The sequence below is a fragment of the Lithobates pipiens genome, unplaced genomic scaffold (assembly GCF_037356315.1).
Source record: "Lithobates pipiens isolate NorthernLeopardFrog02 unplaced genomic scaffold, aLitPip1_a1.2 Scaffold_30, whole genome shotgun sequence".
Taxonomy (NCBI): Eukaryota; Metazoa; Chordata; class Amphibia; order Anura; family Ranidae; genus Lithobates; species Lithobates pipiens.
Window position 1 is genome coordinate 168,210,722 of NW_027507791.1, and position 27,670 is coordinate 168,238,391.

The window sequence follows — 27,670 nt, forward strand, 5'->3', positions numbered from 1 at the left end:
CCTCCACTGGCTTTTTGCTCACCCAATGAATACAATTCAAAGTACTAACAATAACTTACAAAGCCATCCAGAACTCTGCCCTCCGCTACATCACTAACCTGCTCTCAAGATATCAACCAAACTGTTCTCTTTGGTCCTCCCAAGATCTACTGCTATCTAGCTCCCTTGTCACCTCCTCCAATAATTACCTCCAGCACTTTTCCTGAGTTGATCCCATCCTTTGGAAATCCTTACTCCAATCTCTCTATCTTTTAGTCTATCCATCTTTAGATGATCCCTGAAAGTCCTTCTCTTTAACCACTTGAACACTGGGCACTTAAACACCCTTAATAACCAGACCAATTTTCAGCTTTCGGTGCTCTCACATTTTAATGACAATTACTCAGTCATGTAACACTGTACCCATATGAAATTTCTGTCCTTTTTTTTCACACAAATAGAGCTTTTTTTTGTTGGTATCTAATCACCGCTGTTTTTTTTTTTTTTTTTGTGCTATAAAAAAAAAAGACAGAAAATTCTGTAAAAAAATGAATTTTTCTTCGTTTCTGTTATAAAATTTAGCAGATTAGTAATTTGTCTTCATAAATTTTGGCCAAAATGTATACTACTACATATCTTTGGTAAAAAAATAAGTACAAATTGGTGGATATTATTTGGTTTTTGTGAAAGTTATAGAGTCCACAAGCTATGGTGCCATCATCTGAAAATTGATCACACCCGAAGGACTGTCGGCCTATCTCATTTCTTGAGACCCTAACATGCAAGAAAAGTACAAATTCCCCCCAAATGACCCCTTTTTGGAAATAAGACATTCCAAGGTATTTAGTAAGAGGCATGGTGAGGTTTTTGAAGTTGTATTTTTTCCCACAATTCTTTGCAAAATCAAGATTTGTTTTCCTTTTTTTTTCACAAAATTGTCATATTATCAGGTTATTTCTCACACACAGTATATGCATACCACAAATTACACACCAAAACACATTCTGCTATTACTGATACCACATGTGTGAGACTTTTACACAGCGTGGCCACATACAGAGGCCCAACATGCAGGGAGCGCCATCAGACGTTCTGGAGCACCCAGGCCAATTCTGACATTTCTCTCCTACATGTAAAAATCATCATTTATTTTCTAGAAAATTACATAGAACCCCACAACATTATATATGTTTTTTTTTTAGCAAAGACCCTAGAGAATACAATGGTGGTCGTTGCAACTGGTTACATGTTTTGAGTTACAGAGGAGGTCTAGGGCCAAAATGATTGCTCTCGCTCTAACGTTCGCAGTGATACCTCACATGTAAACATCCCTTGTAATAGGAATAGGCATGACAGGTCCTCCTTACAGTGAGATATGGGGTCAGTAAGACCCCACATCTCACCTCTAGGCTGGGAATCTTGAAATAAAATAAATAAAATTTAAAAAAAATGTCAGGGTATTACAGGGTATTGGCAGGGTATGGCAGAGTATTGGGAGGATGTTGCAGAGTATTGGCAGGGTATCGGGTATCGCAGAGTATTGGCAGGGTATCGCAGAGTACTGGCGTGTATTGCAGAGTATTGGCAGGGTATTGCAGAGTATTGGCACGTTATTGGGTATTGCAGAGTATTGGCAGGGTATTGCAGAGTATTGGCCGGGAATTGAGGGGTTAAATTCGGTGAGCGGCGCTGTGGGCACTGCAGATGCAGCCCACAGCGCTGCTGGCACTGATCTCTTCCCCCTTCGTTGTACCGATCGGGTCCTCTTTACTAAAATGTATTGAGTCTGTAATGTCTGCCTTCATTTTGTAAAGCACTGCACAAATTGTTGGCGCTGTATAATAATATAATACTGTGACGTATGCCTGTCTTTTTCTTGCTTCTGTCTTGCTCCATGAAGGTTATTCCTTGTTGACTGTACCATGTGCTTTGCTAAGAGCAAAAGAGCAACATAAAATAATACATTAAAAGAAGAAAGAAAAATGGTATTGTATCTTTGTATTGTATCACATTTTATCTTACCAAATCCATTTAATTTAGTGAATGTTGTATCTCAGAAAATATCATGATTATGTGAACCAAAGATTTTAATTTCGCTTTTACTAATGACTGTCTTGTATGCAAGACTGTCACACATTTAGTAAAGAGGTAACTATGATGTTTCATATATTATAGTTTAGAATGATAAATATTAGATATATTCTTCATTGTTGATTTTCTCTTTATCTGCATTAAATTGTTCCACATTTTTTGGTTATACCCTGCAGGCCCCGAGTGCTTCACTCTGTTCAGCCATACTTAGCTTGCACTCTAAAAGTGATGAATGTGGATACCAACTCATTGAACGCTGCTGTCTTCTATCAAAGGGGTTAACTAACCCAGAGATGGACAGTCGACTTCTTCTTGACATCATGAAAAATTTGCTGTTCAGTGCCAAGATGATATTTGTCAAAACTGCAAGAAGTCATGACCTTGCCCTTTGTGACAGGTAGTTATCACAAACCAAAATGTTTTTCAAAACTGTCTTATAGTTACTTTCAGGTCTGAGCACTATGTTTTTATCCTTTATTATTTGTTTTGTGTGACAGTTACAGCAGCAAGGTGGATTTACTGAAGATTTTAGTGACTGCTTCCTATCAAGATATTCCTTCCCTTCATGAGATTGTTAGACCTGCTGCTGTAGTAAGGCTACGAAATCAGCTCTTAGAAGCGGAGTATTACAGTTTAGCAATAGAGGTAAAGCATTAAGTGCTGAATGAGTCACCCTTGCAATTATAAAACACTTATAAATGACTGCATGACCAAACCAGATTGGTATTTAATTTCAAGTGTCCCCCAAACTGAGGTTTTCCTTCGCTATGTGATGTTAAGAAGGGGACTGGGTTATTCGTTTTTACCATTGTACTGTTCGGGTAGATTTCATTCTCAGTTGTACACTAGACTTGAACACTATTTGTCCTAACATAGGGTTAAAGAAGCTTGGACTTTGCATTGTGTGTTAATGAGGGGAAACTCAGTGGGGCTGATTTACCATCAGACTGGTGGATAAAAGTAACCTTGTCTGTGGTGTGATCTTGCATGCCAAACATTTTAATTTCTTACTATTATGCATGTATATTGTTTGTTCGTCAACATTTGCTGCAAGGCATTGTTGGCTAATTGTGAATGTGAAATATAGGGGATGTTAGTGATAATCAAATAACTGGCTATAATAAGTGTCTCAGGTTTTTCAAATTAATAAAAATATATAGAGCTACAATTCATAAAATATGTGAACAAAACCAAAAAACTAGAATTATACATATAAAATAATGTGCATATAATGCGGCTGGAAGAGGGGGTTATTTCCCTGGAGGACACGTTGTGGACTTACATCATGGGTGATCCCGAAAGAGGGCAAAGATCCAATCCTTTGCCAAAACTATCGGCCAATAACCTGATTCATGCTGCTCGGGCGAGGGGAACCCCTATGTTGCTTCTCTCAAACAACTCTGAAAAGGTGTTTGACAGGGTGAACTGACCATTCCTGATAGAGACCCTTTGATGCATGGGGCTAGGACACCGAATTATTGGGTTTGAGCCATTTACTCCTGCTCGTCGGCCCAAGTGAAGGTGAATAGTCACCTCTCCTCATCCTTCAGGATAGTCAATGGGACGAGACAGGGGTGCCCCCTGCCCCCCATACTATTTATCTTGACCCTCAAAACCTTTATTCACTCATTTAGAGATAATCCCAACATCATGGGCCTTCGCTTAGATAATATGCTTTCCCCGAAAATTGCAGCATTTGCACACAATCTTTTATTCTTTGTGACTAATCCCATGGTGTCTATCACCAACCTGCTACAGGAATTGAAGACTTATGGGGCACTATCCTTTTTCTAATTTAATTCCCAGAAATCAGTGGCGTTGAACATCTCCATGCCGGCCCCTCTGACCACGTTACTTCCGTCAGATTTCCCTTTGAAATAGGCAATATCACACATAAAATATCTGGGCATCCTTTTTCCCAGTAGGACAGAAGACATATTTCCCCTAAATTTCCCTCCCCGCTGATGGCCATTAAAAAGACCTTCAGTCCTGGCAGCATGAACAGTTTTCCTGGTTTGGTCCGTATTGAATTGTAAAACAGAACATTGTGCCCCGGTTGTTATACCAGCTACAGGCCCTCCCCGTTTAGATCCCGAGTTCCTTTCACAGGACGGTGAACCACGCTATTATATCTTTCCTCTGGGCCCAGAAACCCCCGTGGCTGGCCCAGTCTATTCTGTGACTGCCAAAAGTGTTGGGCGGCATGGCTTTGCCACACACCAACCTATATCATATGGCCTGCCATCTGACATGAATCCTGGACAGTGTTGCCACAGTCCTTTGAAACAGTGAGTCCAGGTGGAAGGGCTCCTGGCTGGGACCCACCTGGACATGTTGTCTTGGTGCCAAACACCGCCACGTCGGATATTAGACCATCCCACTGTAGGCAAAACCTGGTGATGTGTGGAGGAACCTGGTTCTCTTCTTCACATCTTCTGGTCTTGTCACCCTTTTTCTGTGTTACTGGACAGGGATTCAACGCATTGTTCAGAAATTTACAGATCGTGAGCTGCCTTGGACCCCTGTGTTCTTCCTCCTTTACCACCACAAGATTCCAAGCAAGATTTATAGCAAAGTCTTGCCTCTCCTCCTCACAGCAGCAAAGAGCTGCATCCCACTGTGTTTGAAGCAGACACAGCCACTGGTGATGGCCGTCTGGTTGAAAAAAGTAGCCAAAATCAATGCAATGGAGGACCTGGTAGCCACGGATAGGGGTCAATGTGAGAAATTTCTCAAGAAGTGGTTTTATTGGCACGAGTTTGTTTACTCTGAGGAGCATGCAGAGTTGGTAATTTAACTCCCCTGGGAGTTGGGACTAATGGAAAGGCTCCCCGGATGTGGTTGGCAGTACTGGCTGGTGGTTGCCCTCCCATCCCCCTGACTCATTTTCTTTACTTTTGCTACTGTTCTCCTTTGCTGCTTGGTCCTTTGGGTCATACCTGTGCTCTCAATTTTTTTATTTTTTTTATTTATTTTTTTAATAAAACGGTGTTAACCGTAAAAAAAAATCTGCTGGATACAGATACATACTTATTTTTGAAGCCCACTGTCTAATCTGCACTTCACATGTTTAACCAATGCTGACACTGTAATGACTGGGCATGTGGTCTTATATGTGGAGATGATCCACTGTATGTTCAACATTGTTGAGGTTTCTGTATCACCCTATGCCTTATTGAAATAACAATGTGCATATTCAAATTCTACTGACTGGAAACAATTATAAAATCCATTCCAATGGAATTTAGTGCAAAAGAAGAGAACTATAGGAATGTAATACAGTTTATAAATTGTTCTGACTTGAATCTTCCGTTCCTTTCCACACCTTGCAAAAACACCCAGTGGCTAGTGTGCACACTAAACACATGCAGACCTTAAGTAAAAAATAGTCAATATGCACTCGATTCCACTCCACGTCATTTCAAGAAGGAACCAGCTTTGGCAATTATGGGATATTCCTTCAATGCACCTCACACATGTAACCAAACATGTTCAGGAGAAAATACATTTTTCATTGTGTAGTAAGTTTATTAAAAACATTAATGACATAAAGAACAAATAAATGGCCTGTTACATTATACAGTGCCTGATTGGCACCAATACAGCTCGCAAACATTGTTAGTGAGTTGGCATGTGTTCCAATTACCAGAAATGGCGTGGCCGGAAGCTCCACCTTTTATGTGTTTCATCACAATGGCGTCAGGAATAAATGGGAGGATGAGATCATATATTCTGCTGATTGGCCATGCCCTAAATCAGCCCTCAAATTTTCCACTCTCCTACTCGCAATTTGCGAGTGGAAAATGAAGGCTTGCGAACGTAAGCTGCATGGGGGGGACTGCCAGCACGGAGCCGTTCTCCCATCGATTGCTCCAGGAAAAGAGCGTGGAGATTGAGGAGAGTCGCCGGATAACAGAGCATGGATATAGCCTGCTGTAACAACTTATATTACAATTGCCGTCTGCTCGTGGTTACACCATGAGCAGATGGCAATTTTAATGTAAGCTGTTACAGCGGGCTATATATGTGATCCGCCAGCTCTCCTCTTCATCTACGCTTTCTTCCCCAGTGATGATCCGGCTGCCCTCTCTCTTCCTCGGCACAGGTCATGCTGCAATGGTGGGCACAGGTCATTCTACAATGATGGGCACAGGTGAGGCTGCAACCCCCGAAGACGGAAGACCCCCGGAGCTGTGCAATAAACTATTTTAACCCTTGTGTGTTGTGTTTTTTTTATTTTTTTTTACAGGTGAATGGGTAGGGGTACATTGTACCTCATACTCATTCACATAGGGTGGGGGGCCGGTATCCGGGGGCCCCCCTATTAAAGGGGGCTCCCGGATTCCGATAAGCCCCCCGCCCGCAGACCCCGACAACCAACGGCCAGGGTTGTCGGGAAGAGGCCCTTGTCCTCATCAACATGGGGACAAGGTGCTTTGGGATGGGGGGGCCGTGCTGCTTCCCCTTCCCCAAGGCACCCCCCATGTTGAGGGCACTCGGCCTGGTACGGCTCAGGAGGGGGGGCGTCCGCTCGTCCCCACCCCCTTTCCTGGCCAACCGGGTAGCGTGCTCGGATAAGGGTCTGGTATGGATCTGGGGGGGACCCCACGCCGTTTTTTCGGCGTAGGGGGTTCCCTTTAGAATCCATACCAGACCTAAGGGCCTGGTATGCTCTCAGAGGGGGAACCCACGCCAATTTTTTTTCATAAATTTGGCGTGGAGTTCCCTCTTGAGAGCTGATAATTCTGTCAGAGTCGCCTCCATATAGACGGAGATCTGACTTGGAGGCGACCTCCATTGAAATCAATGGGTACCAGTCGCCTACAAGTCGGATTGAAGCAGTACAGGAGCGTGCATTAAGATGGCTCTCATTCACTTACATTGATTTTTAAATGTTGTCCGACCTGAGGCGACTAGGGGCAACCTGAAGTCGGATCTGAGTCGCCCCTGTGTGAACCGGCTCTCAGTGTACAAAATATAACTGGGTACTAACATTTATAGGTAAAGTTGATCCGGGGAAAATCAGATTGCCTCTCGGGGGATCAGGAAGGAATTTTTCCCCTGCTTTAGCAAATTGGATCATGTTCTGCTGGGGTTTTTTGCCTTCCTCTTGATCAACTGTGGGTATAGAATTGGGTATATGGGATTGTATGGTATTATTATTATTTATTTAATTATTTATTTTGTGGTTGAACTGGATGGACTTGTGTCTTTTTTCAACCTGACTAACTATGTAACCATATGGTAATAAAATGTATTAAATTGAATATAAATACCTAATTAGAAAATAGTAATAAGAACTGATAATGAAACCATAACATATCTATCCAAAAATCTCAATAAATCAATGACAAATAAAGTGAATTGAATAAATAATATCCATATATAAATAAATAGTATCCACATATAAATGATGCAAAAGATGATAATAATTTAATAACTTAATAATAGTCCATAAAAATCCCGTGAATTCTTAACACTGGTGTGACAACCAAATATTTTCAGAAAAAAGGTTTGTGAATCACCTCCACTGTGTGTGAACACACTGCCGCTTACCGGGTTCGGTTGGTCCCTTATTATAGGAGGCCACACTGAGTGTTTGGCTTTAACCACAGCTGGGGATGTTAATGATGCCACAGAAAGCTCCACAACTTGACTAGGTAATCCGCAATGGAAAGCCACACTTGTACCCGAGTAGGTAAAAAGGTATCCCAGCTCCCAGGGGTTAATCCATATAAACAAATATAAACAAAGAACAGGATTCCTAGTCCATAGCAGCTTTAAATCTCCACCTCTCCATTCAAAATGTAAAAAACTGCATCTGAGCCCATCACTTCCAGTAACATCATGTGACCAGCCTTTTCTGGCTTGTCACATGATGTGGTCAACCTGATGAAGGGGGACTCCTGATCTAAAGGGGTCTTTAATGTAAAAGGGGGATTTATGAACCAATGGGGGTCTTTAAGGGGCACTGATATAAAGGGACTCTCATCTAATGGAGGTCTTTAATAGGGTGCTGATATAAGGGCACTCTGTTCTAATGGGGGGGGGGGGCTCTCTAAGGAGAGGTGAAAATTTGTTAAAGTGTTTGGGTTTAGCTTGAAGAAAAGGTGGCAACTCTAGCTGCAGAAGTTGTGTCTGAGAGAAGCTCTGGTAATTCTGATCCTAATCCATCAGCAACCCGATTTGGCAGTGTTAATCTGGCCGTGGCGGGCTCCATACACCCACGGCCCGACCATCCTAATCCTTTGGCATCCTTGCTTCTTGACCCCACTGTAGATACCCTTAAAGAGCAAATACCTGGGGGTTTAGCCGGATGTGGACCTGAGCAGACGTGTGCAAATTTAACCCCTGACATATTGGCATTATTCTGGTGCTCACCTTGTCTCCTCAGACTGGCTGTTTCCACACATTGTCACTGAAGTTTTGTACTCCACGCGTTGACGCCATCTTTCTCAGGAAGTTCTGAGCATTACTGACTGACATGGGAAGGAAGACGCAGCTCCTGAGGTCCCGGTAAACCCATCGTCCCAGCCTGCTGCAGTAGAAACCAATAAGATCCTGGAAGCGATTGAGAGCAGCAGAACATCTTTATTGGTGCGCATAGATCATTTGGCAGAAGAATGCATTCTCATTTGCAGTGACTTGGACAAAATAGGGGAGGCCTCTCTGAATATGAGGCCCAAGTGTCTGCAGTAGAAGACTGCACCAGATAGCACACTGTCATGCTTACTGAGCTACAGCAAACGGTGAAGTTGCTTGTTGCAAAATCGGATGGTACTGAAAATTGCATGCGTCTAATGTCAGGGTTTTAGGCCTCCCTGAGGGCGCAGAAGGGGGCCACTTGGCTGACTTTGCAGAATCTTTCTTTAAAAACCTCCTAAGCCTAACTGTCTTTTTTTTTTTTTTTTCCACAAAATTTTTATTAAGATAATGTAAACATACAAGAGAAAACAGGCAATCGAAAAGTTGTCACGTCAATATAGTCAAGACACATTAAACAGTGGAAGCTTAGGTGAACATAGAGAAGACATTGTGGCTGGTGAAAGAACCTAATCAATTTCCAATTATGTAAATTACAATAACGATAATCTTAGGTAGTTGTAAAGTTGGTTCAAGAACAGCCTAAAGGGTGACACGACAAGGTAGAAGAGTATTCTAAAGCATCTGAACCTTACAATGGGAGGATAGTCAGCGCATTAATATACGTTGTGGGGGGTAGGAAGGGGGGGGTGGCAAAGTTAGGGGAGGAGGGGGAAATTGAAAGAGAAATAGTCTAGTGTATGAGAGACATTTATCCAGATTGTGAAGAGTACGCGTCAGTGAGTTTGAAACGTCGCCAGTCATGCCAGGTTGCTGAAAATTTGGTAACTGTGTCATTGGAGATGCTTATTAATTCCTCAAAGGTTTCGGTATTGTTCAATCTGCGGAACCATTTCGCTAAAGTTGGTACTGAAGAGGATCGCCAATGGCATGGGATGCAGTGTTGAGCAGTATTGATCATAATCATATAAGCCTAACTGTCATCTCTCCTACTTTTGTAGCTGAAAGAGCGCATTGCGTGGCCTTTGGGTCGTCCCATCACAGGGGGCCCCCCGCGCCCCTTCTTTGTGCACTTCCTAAACTATAGAGACAGGGACGGCATACTCTGAGGCCAGGAAGCACCTAAATTTGCAATATGAAAATGCACACATCATGCTGTTCCCATATTTTTCTCAGGAGTTGCAAAAGAAACGCAAGACTTTCTCGGAAGTCCGCCGCCTCCTGTGGGAACAAAACATTAAATATGGCATGTTTTACTTTAGTTGACTGAGGATCCAGGATGAGGGCACCACTAAATTCTGACAACCCAGCTGAGGCTGACACCTGGCCAAGCATGTCGCCTTAACAGAAAAGTGAGCTCTCGAGCTCATGAAGGTACTGTGCCAGTTCTGTGTTACTGCATTCTTCCTTTTTACTATATAGAAGGATAAGTTCTTTGGATGATTTGTCATTTTGCATTTTTCTATTTGGGCCTATGCTCCCATTGAACCCTCACTGTTGAGAGTGGCTAACACACAGCTGAATATCTCCCTCTCAGTGGAAAAGAGGAGATCCTCAGCCTTGTTGGTGACTTTAGGCTTACTGCCCAAACTTCTATCAACATTACTCCTCGATTCTCCACCACTACCATGTACCCAAGGGAATACGGGCATTCCATCCTACTTAAGGAGTTGATCCCAGGACTACTTAGGCAACTACAGGTTAAGATTGCACAACCCCCCCCCCACTAGCTTCCCTCTGTGCTGAATTACTTTTTTTTTTTTTTTTTTTTACCTCCTCGTATTTCTTATATGAGATACACAGTAGTATTCCCTAGTTAGACTACACAGTTGAAGAAATTAAAGACTGTGTTGGGACTGAAACTGACCTGGTTATTTTGGGGGAATTATGGTCAGTAGGGAGTTTATAGTATTGTTCTATGTTATTAGATTTGCTCCAGACTCGCTTTGGTACAGCTCTCCAATCTATATGCATCATCACTACATATCCTCAAGGTACTTCAGGAAGTCAACTCTTTCTCCCTCTTGCTATGTGCGCTCTGCTTATATTTATCCCACTTTGGCCAATATTTTCTCTAGTTGATACATGGACTTGAAATTATTGTCGCGGAATGTAAGAGGGCTCAATGACAAGTTTAAGAGGGCATTAATGTTCAAATACCTGAATCACCAGAGACCCCATATCTTGTTTTCACAAGAAACTCACCTGGTAGGCAATAAGATTTTGGTATTAGGCAGATAATGGGTTCAACAGGGCTTCCATCGTACCTATTCAGGATATGCCAGGGATGTGGCACTCTCTTGAACAAATCCCTAGCATATAAAGTGATACATCTTATCACTGATCCACCAGGGATATATATTATTCTGATATTAGAAATAAGAGCTATGGTATTTGCCTTTGTTAACCAATTCAGCCCCCGAAAAATTTACCCCCTTCCTGACCGGGCCATGTTTTGTGATACTGTCCTTTTTTCACACAAATAGAGCTTTCATTTAGTGGTATTTGCTCACATCTGCGATTTTTATTTAAAGAGTTTCAATTTTGAAAAAAATCATTTTTTTTTTTACTTTTTGCCATTCGAAATATCTTTAATTTAAAAAAAAAAAATGTTCTTCCTCAGTTTAGGCAGATATATAACATATGTTTGGTAAAAAAAATTGTAATAAGTGTACATTGATTGGTTTAGGCAGATATGTAATCTTCTACATATTTTTGGTAAAAAAAAAAAAATGCCAAAAGTGTATATTGATTGGTTTGAAAAAGTTATAGCGCCTACAAAATAGGTTATTGATTTATGGCATTTTTATATATATATATTTTTTGTTACTAGTAATGACAGCGGTGGTTTGTGATTTTTATTGGGATTGTGATTGGACACTTTTTGACACTTTTTTTTTTAAATTGACATTTATACAGCGATACGTGCTATAAATAGCCACTGATTACTGTATAAATGTAAATGGCAAGGAAGGGGTTAACACTAGGGGCGATCAAGGGGTTAAATGTGTTCCTCCACTGTGTGTTCTTTTTTTATTTTTATTTCCCCCATTCCCTCCCTCCCGTCCTATACCTCTCCCGGGCCTCCCGCCCCATTCTCTATTATGTGGGTGGGTGGCCGGGGAGTCCCCCTCCCCCGCCCTCCTACAGCCCTGTTACCTCACTATATTTCTTTAATAGTTTCCATTGTTCCCGTTTATTCTGAGGCTCCCTTCCTCCACTCTCCTCGTCTACTACCAGTCCTTCCATTTTGGATATTTAATCTACCCTTTCTAACCACTCTCTTAGTTTGGGTGCTTCTACTTCTTTCCATTTCTTTGGAATCAGGCTCTTTGCCGCGTTTATTAAGTGACTTTTATGGGAGTTTTTATACTCTTTTATTGGGGTATCTGTGCCAAGAAAGAGGCATGTCCAAGGATTTTCTGATATCTGGGTCTTAGTTATTATTATTTTTTTTATTTTCTTTTATCAATAAGTTTTTATTAAGTTCTTCAGAGATAAACAGAACAGAACACAAGGAAGAAAATAAAAAAAAAAAATAGGATGGGTATCTGGACACAGTATATAAAGCAGTTAGTGATGTAGGAATATGTAGTACATACAGTATAAGCACTTCTTGTTCAGTTGGTACATATGAAAGCGAAAATTATCGTATCAGTTAGTGACATTAAGGTCTCACACTAGGATATGACCATTTATCAAGGTTTAAACCTGGTGGCCCATAGCTTCCAATCCTTATCATTTTTTTTTACAGGAAAAGGAGTTAATTGCAATCAATCATTCGAACGAATAGTTCCTATTCACAATGGCGACTACTTCAGAGAAGTTAAGGGCTATGGTTTTCTTCCAATTGCGAAGAATTAGGTTTTGTGTGGCTAGTAGAATGTGTGTTACCATAGCTCTATCCCCATGTGGAAAGGTTTCTATACCAATGTGCAGTATGGCTAGATTGGGGTTTTGGGGGTTTAGGATACCCGTGAGGTCAGAGATTGTTTGGAAGATTTTGTTCCATAAGCTTTTCAAGCATGGGCACTCCCACAGGACGTGAATCAAGTTTCCAGTGTGACCACAATTCCGCCAGCAAAGGGGTGAAGAGGATGGGAACATGACAGACAGTCTGTAAGGGGTATAATGCCACCTATATAGGATTTTCAGGGTCATTTCCCAGTGACTCACGCAATGGGAGGATTTGTGAATGGTTTTAAAGGCAGAAAGCCATTGTTCGTCAGTGAAGGTTGTAGCTAAGTCCCTTTCCCACTGTCTGAGGGCTGATTGCTTGTGAAACATTCGTTTATCCTGGAAGATAGTGTAGAATATTGATATGCCTTTGTCATTGTGATGCAAATTTGAGTAAAATCCCCAGGCCTTAATGGGAAGCTGGGTTGTGGGTATCGGGCGCGACTTTAAGTAGTGAGAGACATGAGCGCAGGAAAACCACGTGGTGTGTGGTAAGTCAAATTCCGACATAATTTGTGCTGCCGATTTAGGTTCCTTGTCCTGGCATAAGTCTTGGATATAGCAGACATTTTTCGCCTTAAGTTGCGAAGTTTGTAGCGAAGGGAGTTTGGCATTCAAGATTTCTATTGGTAAGTCATATGTCATTACAGTTAAGTCCTTGCTATCCTGTTTTAGGAGGAATCGCCACGCTTGTAGCGACACCTGTATAGTGGGGGGCATGTTTCTGGTGTCCCAAGGGTCCCAGGAATCACTAAATAGGAAGTCCGTGGGAGTATCTACAGGGAGCATGGAAGTTTCCATGTCTACCCATAGTGGCCTTTCTACTTGGTGAAACCAGTGCTTGAGCTGGTCAAGGCATGCAGCCCACATGTAATCTCTAAGGTCCACACATCCGGCTCCCCCTATTGATTTGTGGGGCGTGAGAATGTGGCGAGGGCATCTAGCCTTTTTACCCCCCCATGTGAATTTCCACATGCTTTTGGACAGCGCGTTAACGTAGTGGAGAGGTATTGGAATTGGTAAGGAGCGAAACATGTAGAATATTTGGGGCAGTATGGACATTTTGTAGGCCACAATTCTGCCTAGCCGTGATAGCTCCCTCTTTCCTATATCCGTAAGTTGGTGGTCTATTTTGGCCAATAAAGATTTGAAGTTTGCAGCTAGGGTGGGGAGTGTATTAGTCAATGTCAGACCCAAGTAGGTGATGCTTTTGGTGGCCCAAGAGTATGGAAGGGTGGCTTGCAGGGTCTTTTTTTGCCTTCGAGTGGGTTCCCAGATCTAAGATCAGCGACTTAGTGTAGTTAACCTTGTAGTAGGAGATAGCCCCAAATTCAGATAGGGTTTTGTGGGCCTGCGGGAGAGAGTGTATAGGGTCAGTTAATAATAGGATAATGTCATTGGCAAATAGATTTATGACATGTTTGGATCTGCCAAAGGAAAAGCCTTTGATCTGGTCATTCGCCCGTATAGATTCTGCTAGTGGTTCTATGATTAGGTTAAATATAGTAGGGGAAAGAGGACACCCCTGGCGAGTGCCATTTGTTATGTCAAACGATTTGGACAATAGGCCTGCCGTGTATACCTGTGCTGATGGGCACGAGTAAAGTGCCAGGATAGCAGTGAATATTGGTCCCTTGAAGCCAAATTTACTCAATACCGCTTTCATTTACGTCCAGTGCACTCTATCAAACGCCTTCTCTGCATCTATGGAAAGAAGCAGAGAAGGCGTTCTTGATGCTTTAGCGTGATGAATAACATTGATAATGCGCCTAGTGGCGTTGGAGGTTTGCCGCCCCCGCACGAAGCCCATCTGGTCTTTTGGTATAATGCATGGGATGATATCTGTCAGTCTTCTAGCCAGCAATTTAGCATAGATTTTGATATCAGAATTTAGAAGAGATATCAGCCTAAAATTAGCGGGAGTAGTGGGATCTTTACCCGGTTTTGGCAAGGTTACTATGTGGGCTCTCAGCATCTCAGAGGAGAAGGAAGATGTTGATTCCGCTTCGGTGAAAACGTCAAGAAGGTGCGGGGAGAGCAGGTCTTTGAAGACTTTATAGTATCCGTTCCCGAAGCCATCCGGACCTGGGGATTTACCATTAGGCAACGTGGATATAGTTTTAGCTATCTCTTGGAGTGTGAATGGGGCATTTAAGTGAATGAGATGATCCTCCGAGAGAGAGGGGAGACTAATGGTCTGCAGAAATGTCTGAATGTCTTGCGTGGACGGTTGATGAGTGTTTACATCATTGCGTAGATTATAGAGAGCCCCATAATAATCCGCAAATTGATTCGCTATGTCTTGGGGATTTGTGATTTTGTGGTGTGTTGTTGGATGTATTAAATGGGCAATTTTGGAGCGGGTACGAGCGGTCTTTATTCTATTGGCTAGGTACTTTCCTGCTCTGTTTGCATGAGCATAAGAATTGAGTTGGAGTCTGCGTAAGTGTTTATCAAATTTTTGCGTAAGGAGGTTTCTTAGTTTGTTCCTAAGGTCGGTGATGGTAGCCGCTATGGCGGGCGTGGGGGAGATTTTGTTGCGGGTGTCTAGTAGATGTATTTCAGCCAACACATCTTTGAGTAGAGAATTGTATTTTTTATTTTCTCTGGCTCCTAACTGTATAAGAATACCTCTCATGAATGCCTTATGGGTATTCCAGAGGACAAAGGGATCAATACCGGAAGTGGAGTTAATTTGGAAAAATTCTCTGAGATGCTGAGAGATTAGTGGGGCAAGTGTGGGTTCTTGGAGGAGCCTATTATTGCAACGCCAGATCGGTGGTGAGGGGGCGGCTCCCTGTGTATCAATAGACAGTGAAATTGCAGCATGATCCGACCATGTGATATCATGTATCGTAGTGGCCCGGACCCTCTGCAGAAGCCATTTGTCAGTTAGGAACATATCAATCCCTCAATAAGTACAGTGTCTAGCTGAGAAAAACGTATAGTCCCTTTCGTTAGCGTGATGGCATCTCCAGACATCGAAAAGGTCTCTTGTGTGTAAAAAATTAGGTAGAGGTGATGATCTACGCTGATGGACAGCCGTAGTATCCAAATGGTGAATCCGTTATGAGGTTAAAGTCCCCTCCGATGAGAAGACTGCCATAGAGCATAGATTTAGCTTTCTTGATCACTCGTCTGAGGAATCTCAGTTGGTGAGAGTTCGGAGAGTAAAGCGTTACTAAGGTAAAGGGTTGGGAATTAAAGTCGCCTGTTAAAATTATGAATCCACCTTTATTGTCTATGAACGAGTCCTTGAGGAGGAAGGATACAGTGTTCTTTATTGCTATCATTATCCCACCTTTTTTTACTGTCAGGAGTGCATGCCAAAAAAATGTGCTGGTAATCTTTGTGGGTACAAGACGGGGTTTTCAGCTGTTGGAAGTGAGTTTCTTGGACGAGGAGTATATCCACATTTTGTTTGTGGGCCTCTCACCAGAGTGAAAAGCGTTTTGCGGGGTGGTTCAGCCCCCTAACATTAAGAGACAAGCAGGTAATAGTCATTTATGGTGTGTGAAGAAAGTCTGTGGGACTGTAAGTGCATGGTACTCACTGTTACCGCATCTTTTCGATAGGTGTGTCTGCTCCAGTGCTTGATGGAATATTGTTGGCCCTTCTACGGGGTTGTTCTTGGTCCTGGTGTAGAGGTCGATGTGTCCAGAAGGAGGGGGAAAGGGAAAAAAACAAAAACATAAGACGAAAACTTGCAACTGATGTATAGTAAAAATGGATCTAACAACTGATCCGTGTGCAGTCATGACTGCCAAACTTAGTAAACAGGGCGATTGGAGACTGATAACTGACTCTGTCTGCCAGAGAGAAGTGAGACAAAAGCTTTGGAGTAATTAGGAGCTACTCCCGGCCTGTTGTTTGCTGTTACGCTTGTGTGACACTAGCTGCCATTCTTCCTGGAGTGGTGGGGGGCGCATTGGGGAAGCTAGAGTATGTGGTGGATCATGCAGAATCCCCCATTGGGTCAGGAGGGCAATGCCTTCTTCCAACTTATTTATGGATTTGGTGACCCCATTATGCGTGATGACGAGCGTGGCCGGATACTTCCATTTGTGTGGAATTCTATGGTTTCTCAGAGCCTTTGTGATGGTGGCCAGATTGCGTCTTCTCTGCAACGTGTGCCTAGAGAGGTCTGGAAGGATTTGCAAATCAGCATATTGGGGAGGTATATTCTCAGGATTGCGTGCGGCTTGAAATATTTGCTCCTTAACATGGTAGAAATGGATCCTCAGTAGTGTGTCTCTAGGAGTGCCCTCAGGGAGGAAGGAGGGTTTGGGGATTCTATGAATCCGGTCCACTATCAAGTCCTGAGTGGTCAGATTAGGCAGTAGGGAGGAAAACAGTGTTTGGGCAAATTGTAAGAGTTGTTGCGCAGTGACTGATTTGGGTATGCCCCTCAGTTTAATGTTGTTACGCCTGCTGCGGTCCTCGAGGTCTGCGACCTTGTCTTTCAACCATGCTATGTCCTCTCCCTGTGCTGCGTGTGCATCCACCATTACCTTGTATGTGGCTGAGAAATCCTGCGCTCAACCCTGTCCACTCTGACCCCTATAGCCTGTACTTCTCTGTGGCATTGATTGATACCTTGCACCATGTCAGTGTGAAGAGCTGACCGAAGTGAAATCAGCATTTCCTTCAGCACAGTATCTGAGATAGGTTGGTCTGAGGTGGGAAAGTCTGGTATGGGTTCAGGGGCCTGTGAGGTTTGTGCTGCCTGGTCACCTTGTGTGGCGCTTACCTCCATGTCCTGAGTCCTGTCAGGGGAGAGCAGTCTAGGCCTGGATTTGGCTGGGCTTTTGTTGTGGGGCTCGGCGTACCTGAGGACAGGCTACTGTGAGATCCCGCATGTTCTCGGAGTGTGATGAGACCTCCACCTTCCGTCCCGCTCCGTGCGGCCTGCTCTGTAGTGAGGCGAGGACGCGATCCGCCGCCATCTTGTGGAGGCCCGCGGGATTTCGCCGGGAAGAAATGAGCCAGTTTTGCGGCTGGGGTGTTCTTCCGTCGCCGCGACATTCCCCAGTCGTTCCGACTATCGTTAGGGTGTGACTGTACGTATTGTGCGGCCGGTGAGCGCTGGTGCGACGTGTTCTCTCTGGCGGGCGAACGGAGCTCCAGAGTCAGACGTCCATCTTAGAGCTCGGTCGCCACGCCCCCCTTAGTTATTATTTTAATATAGTGTAGTATTTCTCTCCAGAACTCTCTAATCTTTGGGCAATTCCACCAGATATGTGTCATATTCCCTGATTGTCCACAATCCCTCCAGCATTTCCCAGATTGGTCTTCTTGATATCTCGCCATTATGTCTGGTGTCCTATACCACCTTGCTAGGCTTTTAGAATTCATTTCTATTAGGCTAATATTTTTAGAGGTTCCATGTGTTAAGTACAACATTTTTTCTATATTCTGCTTCTCTCCCCGTGATACTATTTCTTCTTCCCATTTTTTTATGTATATTGGCACCTCCATCTCATCTGTTCGTCCCAGCATCTTATATACCTGCGAGATACTTATCCGTGGTGTTTTTCCCTTGCACATCCGTTCAAAAGCATTTCATTTTTCTCCATCTCTCAGCGGTTGAGGTAATGCTGCGACAAAGTGTCTGAGCTGGAGTTACCGCTATCTATCTATAGCTATCCATTCTTTTTCTTTCTGTAGTGTTTCTAGTGTATTTATTTCCCCATCTTTTATTATGTGTCTCAGTTGAATATTTTCTCTTTTTATCCAGTGTCCTCCAACAGTGCTTTTCCCTGGTGGAAATAAATCATTCTCTTTTAGAACCATTAATGGGGATTTATATTTCCATTTATTGTGTTTATGGACTTCATCCCATACGCTAAACGCATTTTTTGTAAGTGAAAGTGTTTTCCCCAAGTGATCTATGTTTTGGCGGTATCCAAATTTCCTTCCCTAGGCATGTCCCTCGTAAACTGTGTTCTATTGTCACCCATCTTTTTTTATTTTCTATCCATTATCCATTCTACCACCTCTGTTAAAACTATTGATTCATAATATTTTTTTTCAAAAGTCCGGTACATTTAGACCCCCCGCTCTTTTTCCAGTTGTAAAATCTTTAGTGATATTCTAGGTTTCTTATTTTTTCAGATAAGCTTGGTGATTAAGGACTTAATGATTTTGAAATACATTGGAGGGATATAGATCAGGAGCATCTGGAGCTTATATAATATTTTAGGTTGTATGATCATTTTTAGGGCGTTAATCCTGCCCATCCACGACAGAGGTTTTGTCACTATGTTTTTTATATCTTCTCTTGTTTCATCCAAAAGGGGAATATAATTTACATGGTAGATTTTCTCCATTGAGGCTGTCAGTTTTATCCCAAGATATTTGATTTCCTTCTTCCAAAGGAAGGGGAATTCATTCTGGATGCTCTGCTCCTCTTTGTAGCTGACATTTACATTTAGCACTTCTGATTTCTTTAAGTTTATTTTAAAATTTGATAACTCTCCATACTCCTCAATAACCTTCACCAGATTTGGCATAGAGATTATGGGTTTTGACAGGTAGAACAGGATATTGTCAGCGAATGCGGCTACCTTATGTGTCTCTTCCGCGACCTCTATCCCTCCTGTGTCAGGGTTTCCTCTCACTGTCTCCACAAATTGTTCCAATGTCAACACAAACAATAAGGGTGACAGCGGACACCCCTGTCTAGTTCAATTATACATCCTAATGGGAGCAGACAATGTGCCGTTGACTCTTACAGCTGCTGTTGGACTATTATAGAGTACCTCTATCCAACTCAGGATTCGAGGGCCAAACCCCATTCGCTCCAAAGTACCTATCATGAATCCCCAGTCTACTCGATCAAAAGCCTTTTCGGCATCTATCAATAGGAGAAGACTGGGGATTCTCTCTCATTTTCTGGAGAAGCAAAAGTGTCCTCACTCCATTATCCTTTCCTTCCCGGCCCCCCACAAAGCCCAACTGGTCTGGATGGACCAGGCTCAGTATTTGTTTTTTTTATTCTGGCGGCTAGTACTTTCGCAAACAATTTTATATTGGTATTTAATAATAAAATTGATCTATAATTTGAGCATATTGTGCTCTTTCCCCTCTTTCAGTATCATAGTAATCGTAGCTATAGAGGCTTTCTTGCTCAAACCATATTTTATACCTAATCCATTATAATATGCACATAATTTTGGAGACAATATTTCCCCAAACTTCTTTAAGTATTCTATTGTAAAGCCATTGGGGCCCAGGATTTTCCCTCCCATGGTTTCCTTTATTGCCTGATTTATTTATTGTACTGTTATGGGGTTCTTGAGTTCCTGAGCTATTTCCTGTGATAGTCTAGGGACCTTTGCTTGTGTTACATATTCTTAGATTTTTTCCCCTTCTGATGATCTCTTGTTGCCCTGTCTCTTTCTTTTTTACCAAATATAATTTCTTATAATATTCCCTGAAAACCTCTGCTATAGTCTTAGTCTTATACATCAGTTCACTATTCTAATCTAATATTTTCTCAATATAATTTTTAGATTTTTAATTTTTTTTTTTAGATCCTAGCAAAGCTCTTACTATTTTTATTCCCCCACAGGTATCTCTCTTTCACAACCCTATTATATGCCTTCTTCATTTCTTATTCCATTAGCTCCTTTTAACTACTAGGTTACGTTGTAGGTCCAGGATCTGTCCCTGTTCGTTCCCTTTCTCTTTTTTGTGGATATGTTCTAATCTATAGATTTCCTCCCTTAACCCCCTACCCTTGTTGTTTCTTTCTCTTTCTTTTTACCCCCAAGGAAATGTATATCCCTCTTATATAGGCCCTTATGGGCCTCCCATATCATATTCTCCGCAATCTCTCCATTTCTATTTGAGGCAAAAAAGAACTCCAACTCTTATCTTATTATTTCCTCTCCTTCTACATCTAGTAATTCCTTGTTGAGTTTCCAAGAGATTGGGGTTTTTTGCAGCACTGGGATTTTGATTTTCTTACTCATTGGGGCGTGATCTGAGAGGGTTCTGATTCCTATATTTGTAGATACCACCTCGTCTAGTACCTGATGTTCCACTAACCAGTAGTCAGTCCTGGTGTACATCCCATGCACAGGGGAGTAAAACAAATAGTCCCGTATCTTTGGGTGTTGTACTCTCCACACACCTATCAGCTGTAGTTGGACCAGCCGCTGTGTTATTACTTTCAGCTGTGTGTTCCCCATCCCCTGTGCACGTGACGTACTATCCAGTTTTGGATTCATACAGAAATTCAGGTCACCTGCTATGATCACCTTCCCACTCTTAAAGTCCCAGAGTTTTTCCAGTGTTTCTTTCAGATAAACTGTTGGACTTCTGTTTGGGCAGTATATATTAGCCAAGGTATAATTTACTCCCCATAGTTTCCCTTTAAAAAAAGAAACCTTCCTTCCAGGTCCCCCAACCTATCTTCCAGAGTAAAGCGTACTTCCCGTCCTATACCCGTTACCACCCCCCTTGATTTGTTTGACTCACCATAAAACCAGGCCTGGTACCTTGGAGAATATATTCTGATTTTGCTTTCATGGGTTAATTGTGTTTCTTGCAAGAACACAATCCCTGCATCAAGCTGTTCCATTTCTTTCAGGACTTTAAACCATTTAGTTGTTACATTCAAGCCTCTCACATTATAAGTCACACAATTTACTATTGACATAATCTTTAAATGGTGCCATACTAATACCCTCCTTTAGTGAGGTCCTAGGCTGCAGGTTCTTCTTCCCCCCCACCGCTCCCTCCCCCCGGCCCCCCTTCGGCCGCTGAGCCACCAACCAGGATATGTCCCCATCCTAGTGTTTGCACCTCACCCCTTGAGGTGGAAACCCAATCCCGTTCCCCCGTGTCCCGTCTCCCCTCCACAAGATCAATAGATCAAGGGGCAGGGAGACCGGAGCGGGCGTTCCAGAGGAGACCCCCCCACATCCCCCACTTTTTATTTATACTTTAATATATTGACCAGCCTTTTTTTTTCCATGTTTTCAATCCCTTCGTTTCTCAGCACCCCTCCCCCCACCAACTCCCAGTCCTCCTTCCCTTTCTTTTCCCCTATACTCTCCGCCATCTTCCCTCCGCACTGGACATTTCTTCTCCTACTAAACTCTCATAAATACTTGGGATCTTTAATTTTTTTACAAAAGTCCTGTACTTGTTCCAGGAATTTCAGCCTCACTGTCTTTCTCTCTCTATGTACTATCAGTGCTGCTGGGAATCCCCAACTGTATCTTATATTGGACTCTCTTAATTGTTCCAGCAATTGCTTAAGCTTTCTTCTTCTTGTTAATGTCTCTGGCGATAGGTCTGCAAACACTTGTAGAGTCGCTTGTTCATACTGTAAAGGGGGTCTCCTTTTGAGATTACTCCATGTTCTCTCTTTATCTGTATACTTGTGAAATTTGATGAGCACATCTCGAGGTATGTCCTCCTTCAGTCCAAGTGGTTTCCTCACTCTATGTACTCTGTCAATTTTTATCTCTTCTCCTTCTCCTTCTCTCTCTCCAGTAAGGGGGCAAATATTTTCTTCATTTTTTCCTCCAGATTTTCTCCGTTTTGTTCTGGTAGAACTCTTATCCTTAGGTTTTGGCATCTATTTTGATTTTCTTGAGCTTCCATTTTCTAGAAACATTCTCTCTGGCTTCTTTTCAGTTCTTTCATTTGTGTTCTTAATTCAGTAATCTCTTGTGTTTGTTTCTCCGTTTTCTCCTCTGCCTCCTCTACTTTCCTTAACAAGTGACCCAGATCCATCCGGACATTAGTGATCTCACTTTTAATCAGGTTTTCCTTTCTCTCAAACATTGCTAACATCTCTATTTTGGTGGACATTTGGGATACACTTCTCTGGTCTTCCCCTTCAGTAACCTCCATTTCTCTTTCTATTTCCATGTTTTCTCGTGATTTATCTCCTTGGGCCCCTTTTTGTTTGGCCATATCTTTTTTGGCGCTTTTAGCTGTCTGGGATGTTTTTTTTTTTCCATGCTAGGACTTTTAGGGTTTCCTTCTTTAGTTGTTAGGTATTTCTGAATTGAGCTTGCGTTTGTGCTTGAATTTTTTTTTTTTTAAATTCTGTTTATTGATTTGCACATAACAAATAAAACAACTTACAGCCTATTGGGCATACCCAGGCTGATTATTACTACACTCCCTGAAGCAAACAGTCAGGGAACAAACAAACCCCCCCCCCTCCCCCCCAACATAAACAATCAAAAAATCCACCATACCCTCTAGCACCACCGCTCATTACTCAGGACAGTTTGCAAACTCGTTCATGCTCTACTGCAGACTACAGACAACCCCAGGATGAACTATGCAAGCGCCCCCCCCCCCCCCCCCACCTACCAGCCCCTCACCACCCCCCTAAGGAATGACCCAGGGCTACATGAATGTCAGTACCCTAGACACTTCCACTTACTCGCAATGGAACCCCGTCAGTCAGCATTCGAGTCAGCGTTAGTGTCGCACGACTCCGTCCAGATGTCCCAAATTTTATGAAACTTGGCCCCGCAGCCGCGAGAAAGATAGGTGGCCTTATATAGTGGAAGAGCCGCGTTTACTAAATTCTTCCAGAAATTAACAGAGGGAGCTATCGGAGCCTTCAACATTTAAGAACAATAGATTTACGGGCATAATATAGCAATAAGCCGAGGAGTGTGCGGAGCGCCCGGCGTGGAGCCAGCGATCCGACCAACCCCAATAGGCATATCTCTACTGACAGCGGTACATTTACAGTGGACACAGTCAGAATAAATTTAGTCACCTCCACCCAAAAACTAACTATCTGAGGACAGCTCCAGAACATGTGGATAAAATCCGCTGAGGGTGAGTTACATCTCCAACAGGAGGCAGGGACAGAAGGGTAAATTCTCTGAAGACGTTGTGGAGTGTAATATACCCTATGCACTATTTTAAATTGTACCAGTCTATCCCTGGCTGCCACTAATTGTAAGAATGGATATTCCCAGACATCTTCCCAGTCCTCAGTGTCCAATGAGGAAGAATCCACCTCCCACTTTGCCCTCAGGGCTTCCAGGCCCGTATGTACATTTGGGAGCAACACCTTATATATAGCAGACAGAGGTTTAGACAGATCCCCGTCCCTGAGCAGAGTCTCTAGCTTCGAGGTATAGAACACCACTGGGGCAGTTCCAAACTGTGTTCGAAAGGCATGGTTAAGTTGTAGAAATCTGAATAAATGTGAGTTAGGCAAGGCATACTGTTGCTTCAGCCCGTCAAAGGTCCGTATTTTACCCTCAACACAGAGATGCTCAATATACTTGATACCTCTGCTGGGCCCATACACTAGGATCAGGAATTGAGCCAAATCCCGGAAGGTTCGGGTTAAACCAAAGAGGACTATGTGGAGATATGTATCCCGAAGGTACGGGGCGCACCGAATTAGCCACGTTCCATGCCCTTACAACCGCCCTCATTGCTACAGTAAGTGGGAAAGGGGCCCGAAGACCACGATACAGTAAGTTCTTTAGCGCCTCATACGACCCCAGCCACGCCGCCTCCAGAACCACCGCCGCGTTGGACTCATCGGAAACCAGCCAGTTGTGAGCATGGGACAGAAGGGCCACAACATAGTAGGAGTGTAAATCCGGGCAAGCTAGACAACCCTCTCCCCAAGGCCTCTGCAACACCGACAGCTTAAACCTCGGCTGTCCAGCGCACCAGAGAAAGGATACCAGAAGAGAGTTGATCATGCGGAATATTTTTTTTGGAATCCAGATTGGGGCATGTCTGAGAACATAGAGGAAAGCAGGCAAAAGCTCCATCTTAAATAAATGAATCCTCCCGATCAATGTGAGAGGGAGATGCGACCATGCCTTCAGTCTAGTCCTCATCTTCCGCACCAGTGGATCCAAATTAAGGACACAAAAGTCAGAGGTAGAGGAGGAAATGTGAATCCCCAAGTACTTGATTGTGTCTGTCCACATTAGTGGCAGATTGGGATCTGCTGCCGCTTTAGCCCCTTTATCTATGGACATAATTTGAGATTTGTCCCAATTTACCTTTAGCCCCGAACAATCAGTGAAGTGGGAAAGAATACGTAACGTCTCCCGGAGAGACTGGGCAGGGTCACTTAAAAAGAGTATGAGATCGTCTGCATATAAAGCTACCTTCTCCTGTATGGAACCCACCCGTATCCCATGAACCCCCTCTGCCTGCCTGAGGGCCGATGCAAGTGGCTCCATTGCCAGGGCAAAAAGAGCCGGTGACAACGGACAACCCTGTCTCGTTCCTCTCTGAACAGCGAAAGGCGCTGACAAGGCGCCACCTAACTTGATCTGTCCCGAGGGCTCCTTATATAAAATATGAATCCATTTACGAAATTCCACTCCAAAGCCCATAACCTCCAGTACTAGGGACATAAACTGCCATGCCACGGAATCGAAAGCTTTCTCGATATCCAAGGTCACTATAACCCTCGTAGAAGACTCAGTGGCTGGTAACTGCAAATGAGTAAATACCCTTCGTAGATTTATGTCTGTAGACTTCCCTGGCATAAATCCGGTCTGGTCAATATCAATCAGGGATGGGAGGACTGTTCGTAATCTTGTGGCCAGAAGTTTTGTCAAAATCTTCAGGTCATAATTTAGCAGGGAAATCGGTCTATAGGAAGCACAAAGGGAGATGTCCTTGCCAGGCTTAGGAAGCAGCACTATGTGTGCTCGATACATGGACGGAGGGAGCGCCATCTGAGATTTACAATCGGAGAATACTGTTAACAACTTGGGAGCGACCAGAGAAGCGTACATCCTGTACCACTCACCGGGCAGGCCATCAGGTCCAGGAGTCTTCCCGCCAGGAAAAGAGCGAATTGCCTCTTCTATTTCCTCCAAAGTAAAGTCCCTGTCTAGAAATGCACAATCCTCCTGTGAGAGAGTGGGCAAATCCAGAGAGGATAGAAACTCCCTCTGTTCCTCCACCGACCCCCCTGGGACTTCAGCATACAGTGTTTCATAGAAGGCTCTAAATTCCGCAAGTATCAGTTCAGGTGCAGACACAACCTGACCATCAGACCCTCGGATCTCCGAAACCACTGTCTGCATTTTAGTGTCCGCCACTAAATTTGCTAGAAGCTTACTGTTTTTGTCCCCATATTCAAAGATTTTCCCCGCCATAGACTTCAAATCTAAATGAGTAGCTTCAGCAAGATGAAGGGACAAGGCCCGTCGTGTCTCAGCCAGTCGAGTGAAGCGTTCCAAGGTCGGCGAGCTGGAAAAAGCCTCAGCCGCCTCAGTCTCACTCCCCTCGAGCGTCCGGATCTGGGACGACATATCAGAGCGGATTGCCTTAATAGCCGAGATATATTCTCCTCTGGTGTTGGCTTTAAAGGCATCCCAAACCATCTGTGCCGAGGTAGAACCCTCATTCAACTCCCAGTATTGTTGTAGTTTAGGAGCGACCTCCTCCCCCACCCGCAAGTCCTGCAACCATTTGGGCGCTAGGCGCCAACAAGGATTACCTCTGGCACTCGACAACTGTAAGCTGACCTCTAAAGGTGCATGATCAGAGAGACCTGCGGGTAAATACAGTGCCCCCCTCACCAACGTCAAAGCCCCAGGGCTGCCAAAAGCCAGGTCTATCCTGGAACCCGATTTATGTGTGGAAGAGTGGAAGGAGTAGGCCCTAGCATCCGCATGTTTCCATCGCCAGATCTCGGTATAATGAAATGTTTGAGCCCAGTGTAATAGCTCTGGTGAGCATACCCTACTTGGGTTAGATGAGTCCAAGGATGGATCCAAAATGGAATTAAAATCCCCCGCAATATACAGACTGGAGAAGTGGAGGGGAGCCAGCAGTTCACTAATCTTATACAAAATCTGCGGATGGAAAGGGGGAGGCACATATACATTAACAAAAGCATAAACCACTCTGCCAATCTCTAATAACAAGATAATGAATCTACCTCCTGGATCAGTATGTAGGTGGACAACTTTATAAGCTAGAGATTTACTGAGCAGGATGGCCACGCCCCTCGCATAGCTTGAGTACGTAGCATGAAACGCTTGTCTCACCCAGGGCCTGCGCAGTGCCAGTATTTTATTCCCCAGAAGATGAGTTTCCTGGATAAAAAGGACATGGGGCCTATGACTATTCAGGTATTTAAACATCAGGGCCCTCTTAACCTTATGATTGAGACCCCGAACATTCCAAGACACCAATCTCAAATCCATTGACACAGTGGGTAACATATTACAGCATGGCAATACATATATAATAACCTTTTATCCTGCCAGTGAGCATGATACATGGAAGTATAACTTTCAAAACGTTTGCAATATTCAGTGGATTCAGAGCGTACAGTGAAAAAAGAAAAAAGAGAATTAAAGCAACACAAAAGAAAATAAAAAAATAACAAATAAAGACAAAAAAAAAAGACAACCCGCAACTCCCTACTGGCCATAAGTGCCCAAAGTGAGAAAAAACAAAACCGGGGCACTAAAAAACCTATGGTCAGTTTGATACCCAGAACCTAACCAAAAGAACCTTAAATCTCCTGACTTTAAAACAAAAAAAGTTCCGAAGCGGCGGCCACACTAAGCCGCTCAAGCCTCCTCAAGGCGGTAGAACCTGGTTTGAGGGGGAAAAACTAATAAGTCCTTGAGTGTCCTGCATCCGGGGAGCTCCGAGATAGAAGGACATAGATAAGTACATAATCCTATAGCAACAAAAACCCCATGTGGAATTAGGAAGGATAAGCTGGAGCGATGACAAAGCACCTCAAATGTCTTAGAAGTGGCGGAGGGCATCAGGCCACCCGCTAGTAACAAGGATAAAAGAACACCCGCTCATCATGTGGGTAGATGGTATCCCGTGAGCCTCCCAGCAACTGTAGCTGTAACAGCAAACAAAACAAAAAGTCAGGGAGCCCATAACAGGATGACGATCCAGGCATGCAGTACCCCCTATTAACATGGGGATAGCGGTAGGAGACTAACGAAGTGTAATCAGCCAGTCTTTCGCTTCCTCAGGCGTGTCAAAGAACTTCACCGATCCATTATAAAGCACCCGAAGGTGGCTGGGGTATAACATGCTGTATTTAATGTCTTTTTCCCGTAGACATTTGCGGACATCATTAAAGGACTTT

General features: G+C 43.4%; 1 protein-coding gene across 6 annotated transcripts in view; it reads left to right on the top strand.

Moving 5' to 3' along the window:
* Positions 1-27,670, top strand: part of ZFYVE26 (zinc finger FYVE-type containing 26) — a 1,794,472-nt gene that overhangs the window by 1,312,098 nt on the left and 454,704 nt on the right. For all 6 annotated transcript variants that reach the window (XM_077465059.1, XM_077465061.1, XM_077465063.1 and 3 more), the window contains 2 exons: positions 2,247-2,467; positions 2,568-2,715. In XM_077465059.1, the coding sequence (XP_077321185.1) occupies positions 2,247-2,467; positions 2,568-2,715 (369 nt within the window). The remainder of the gene's footprint in view (positions 1-2,246; positions 2,468-2,567; positions 2,716-27,670) is intronic.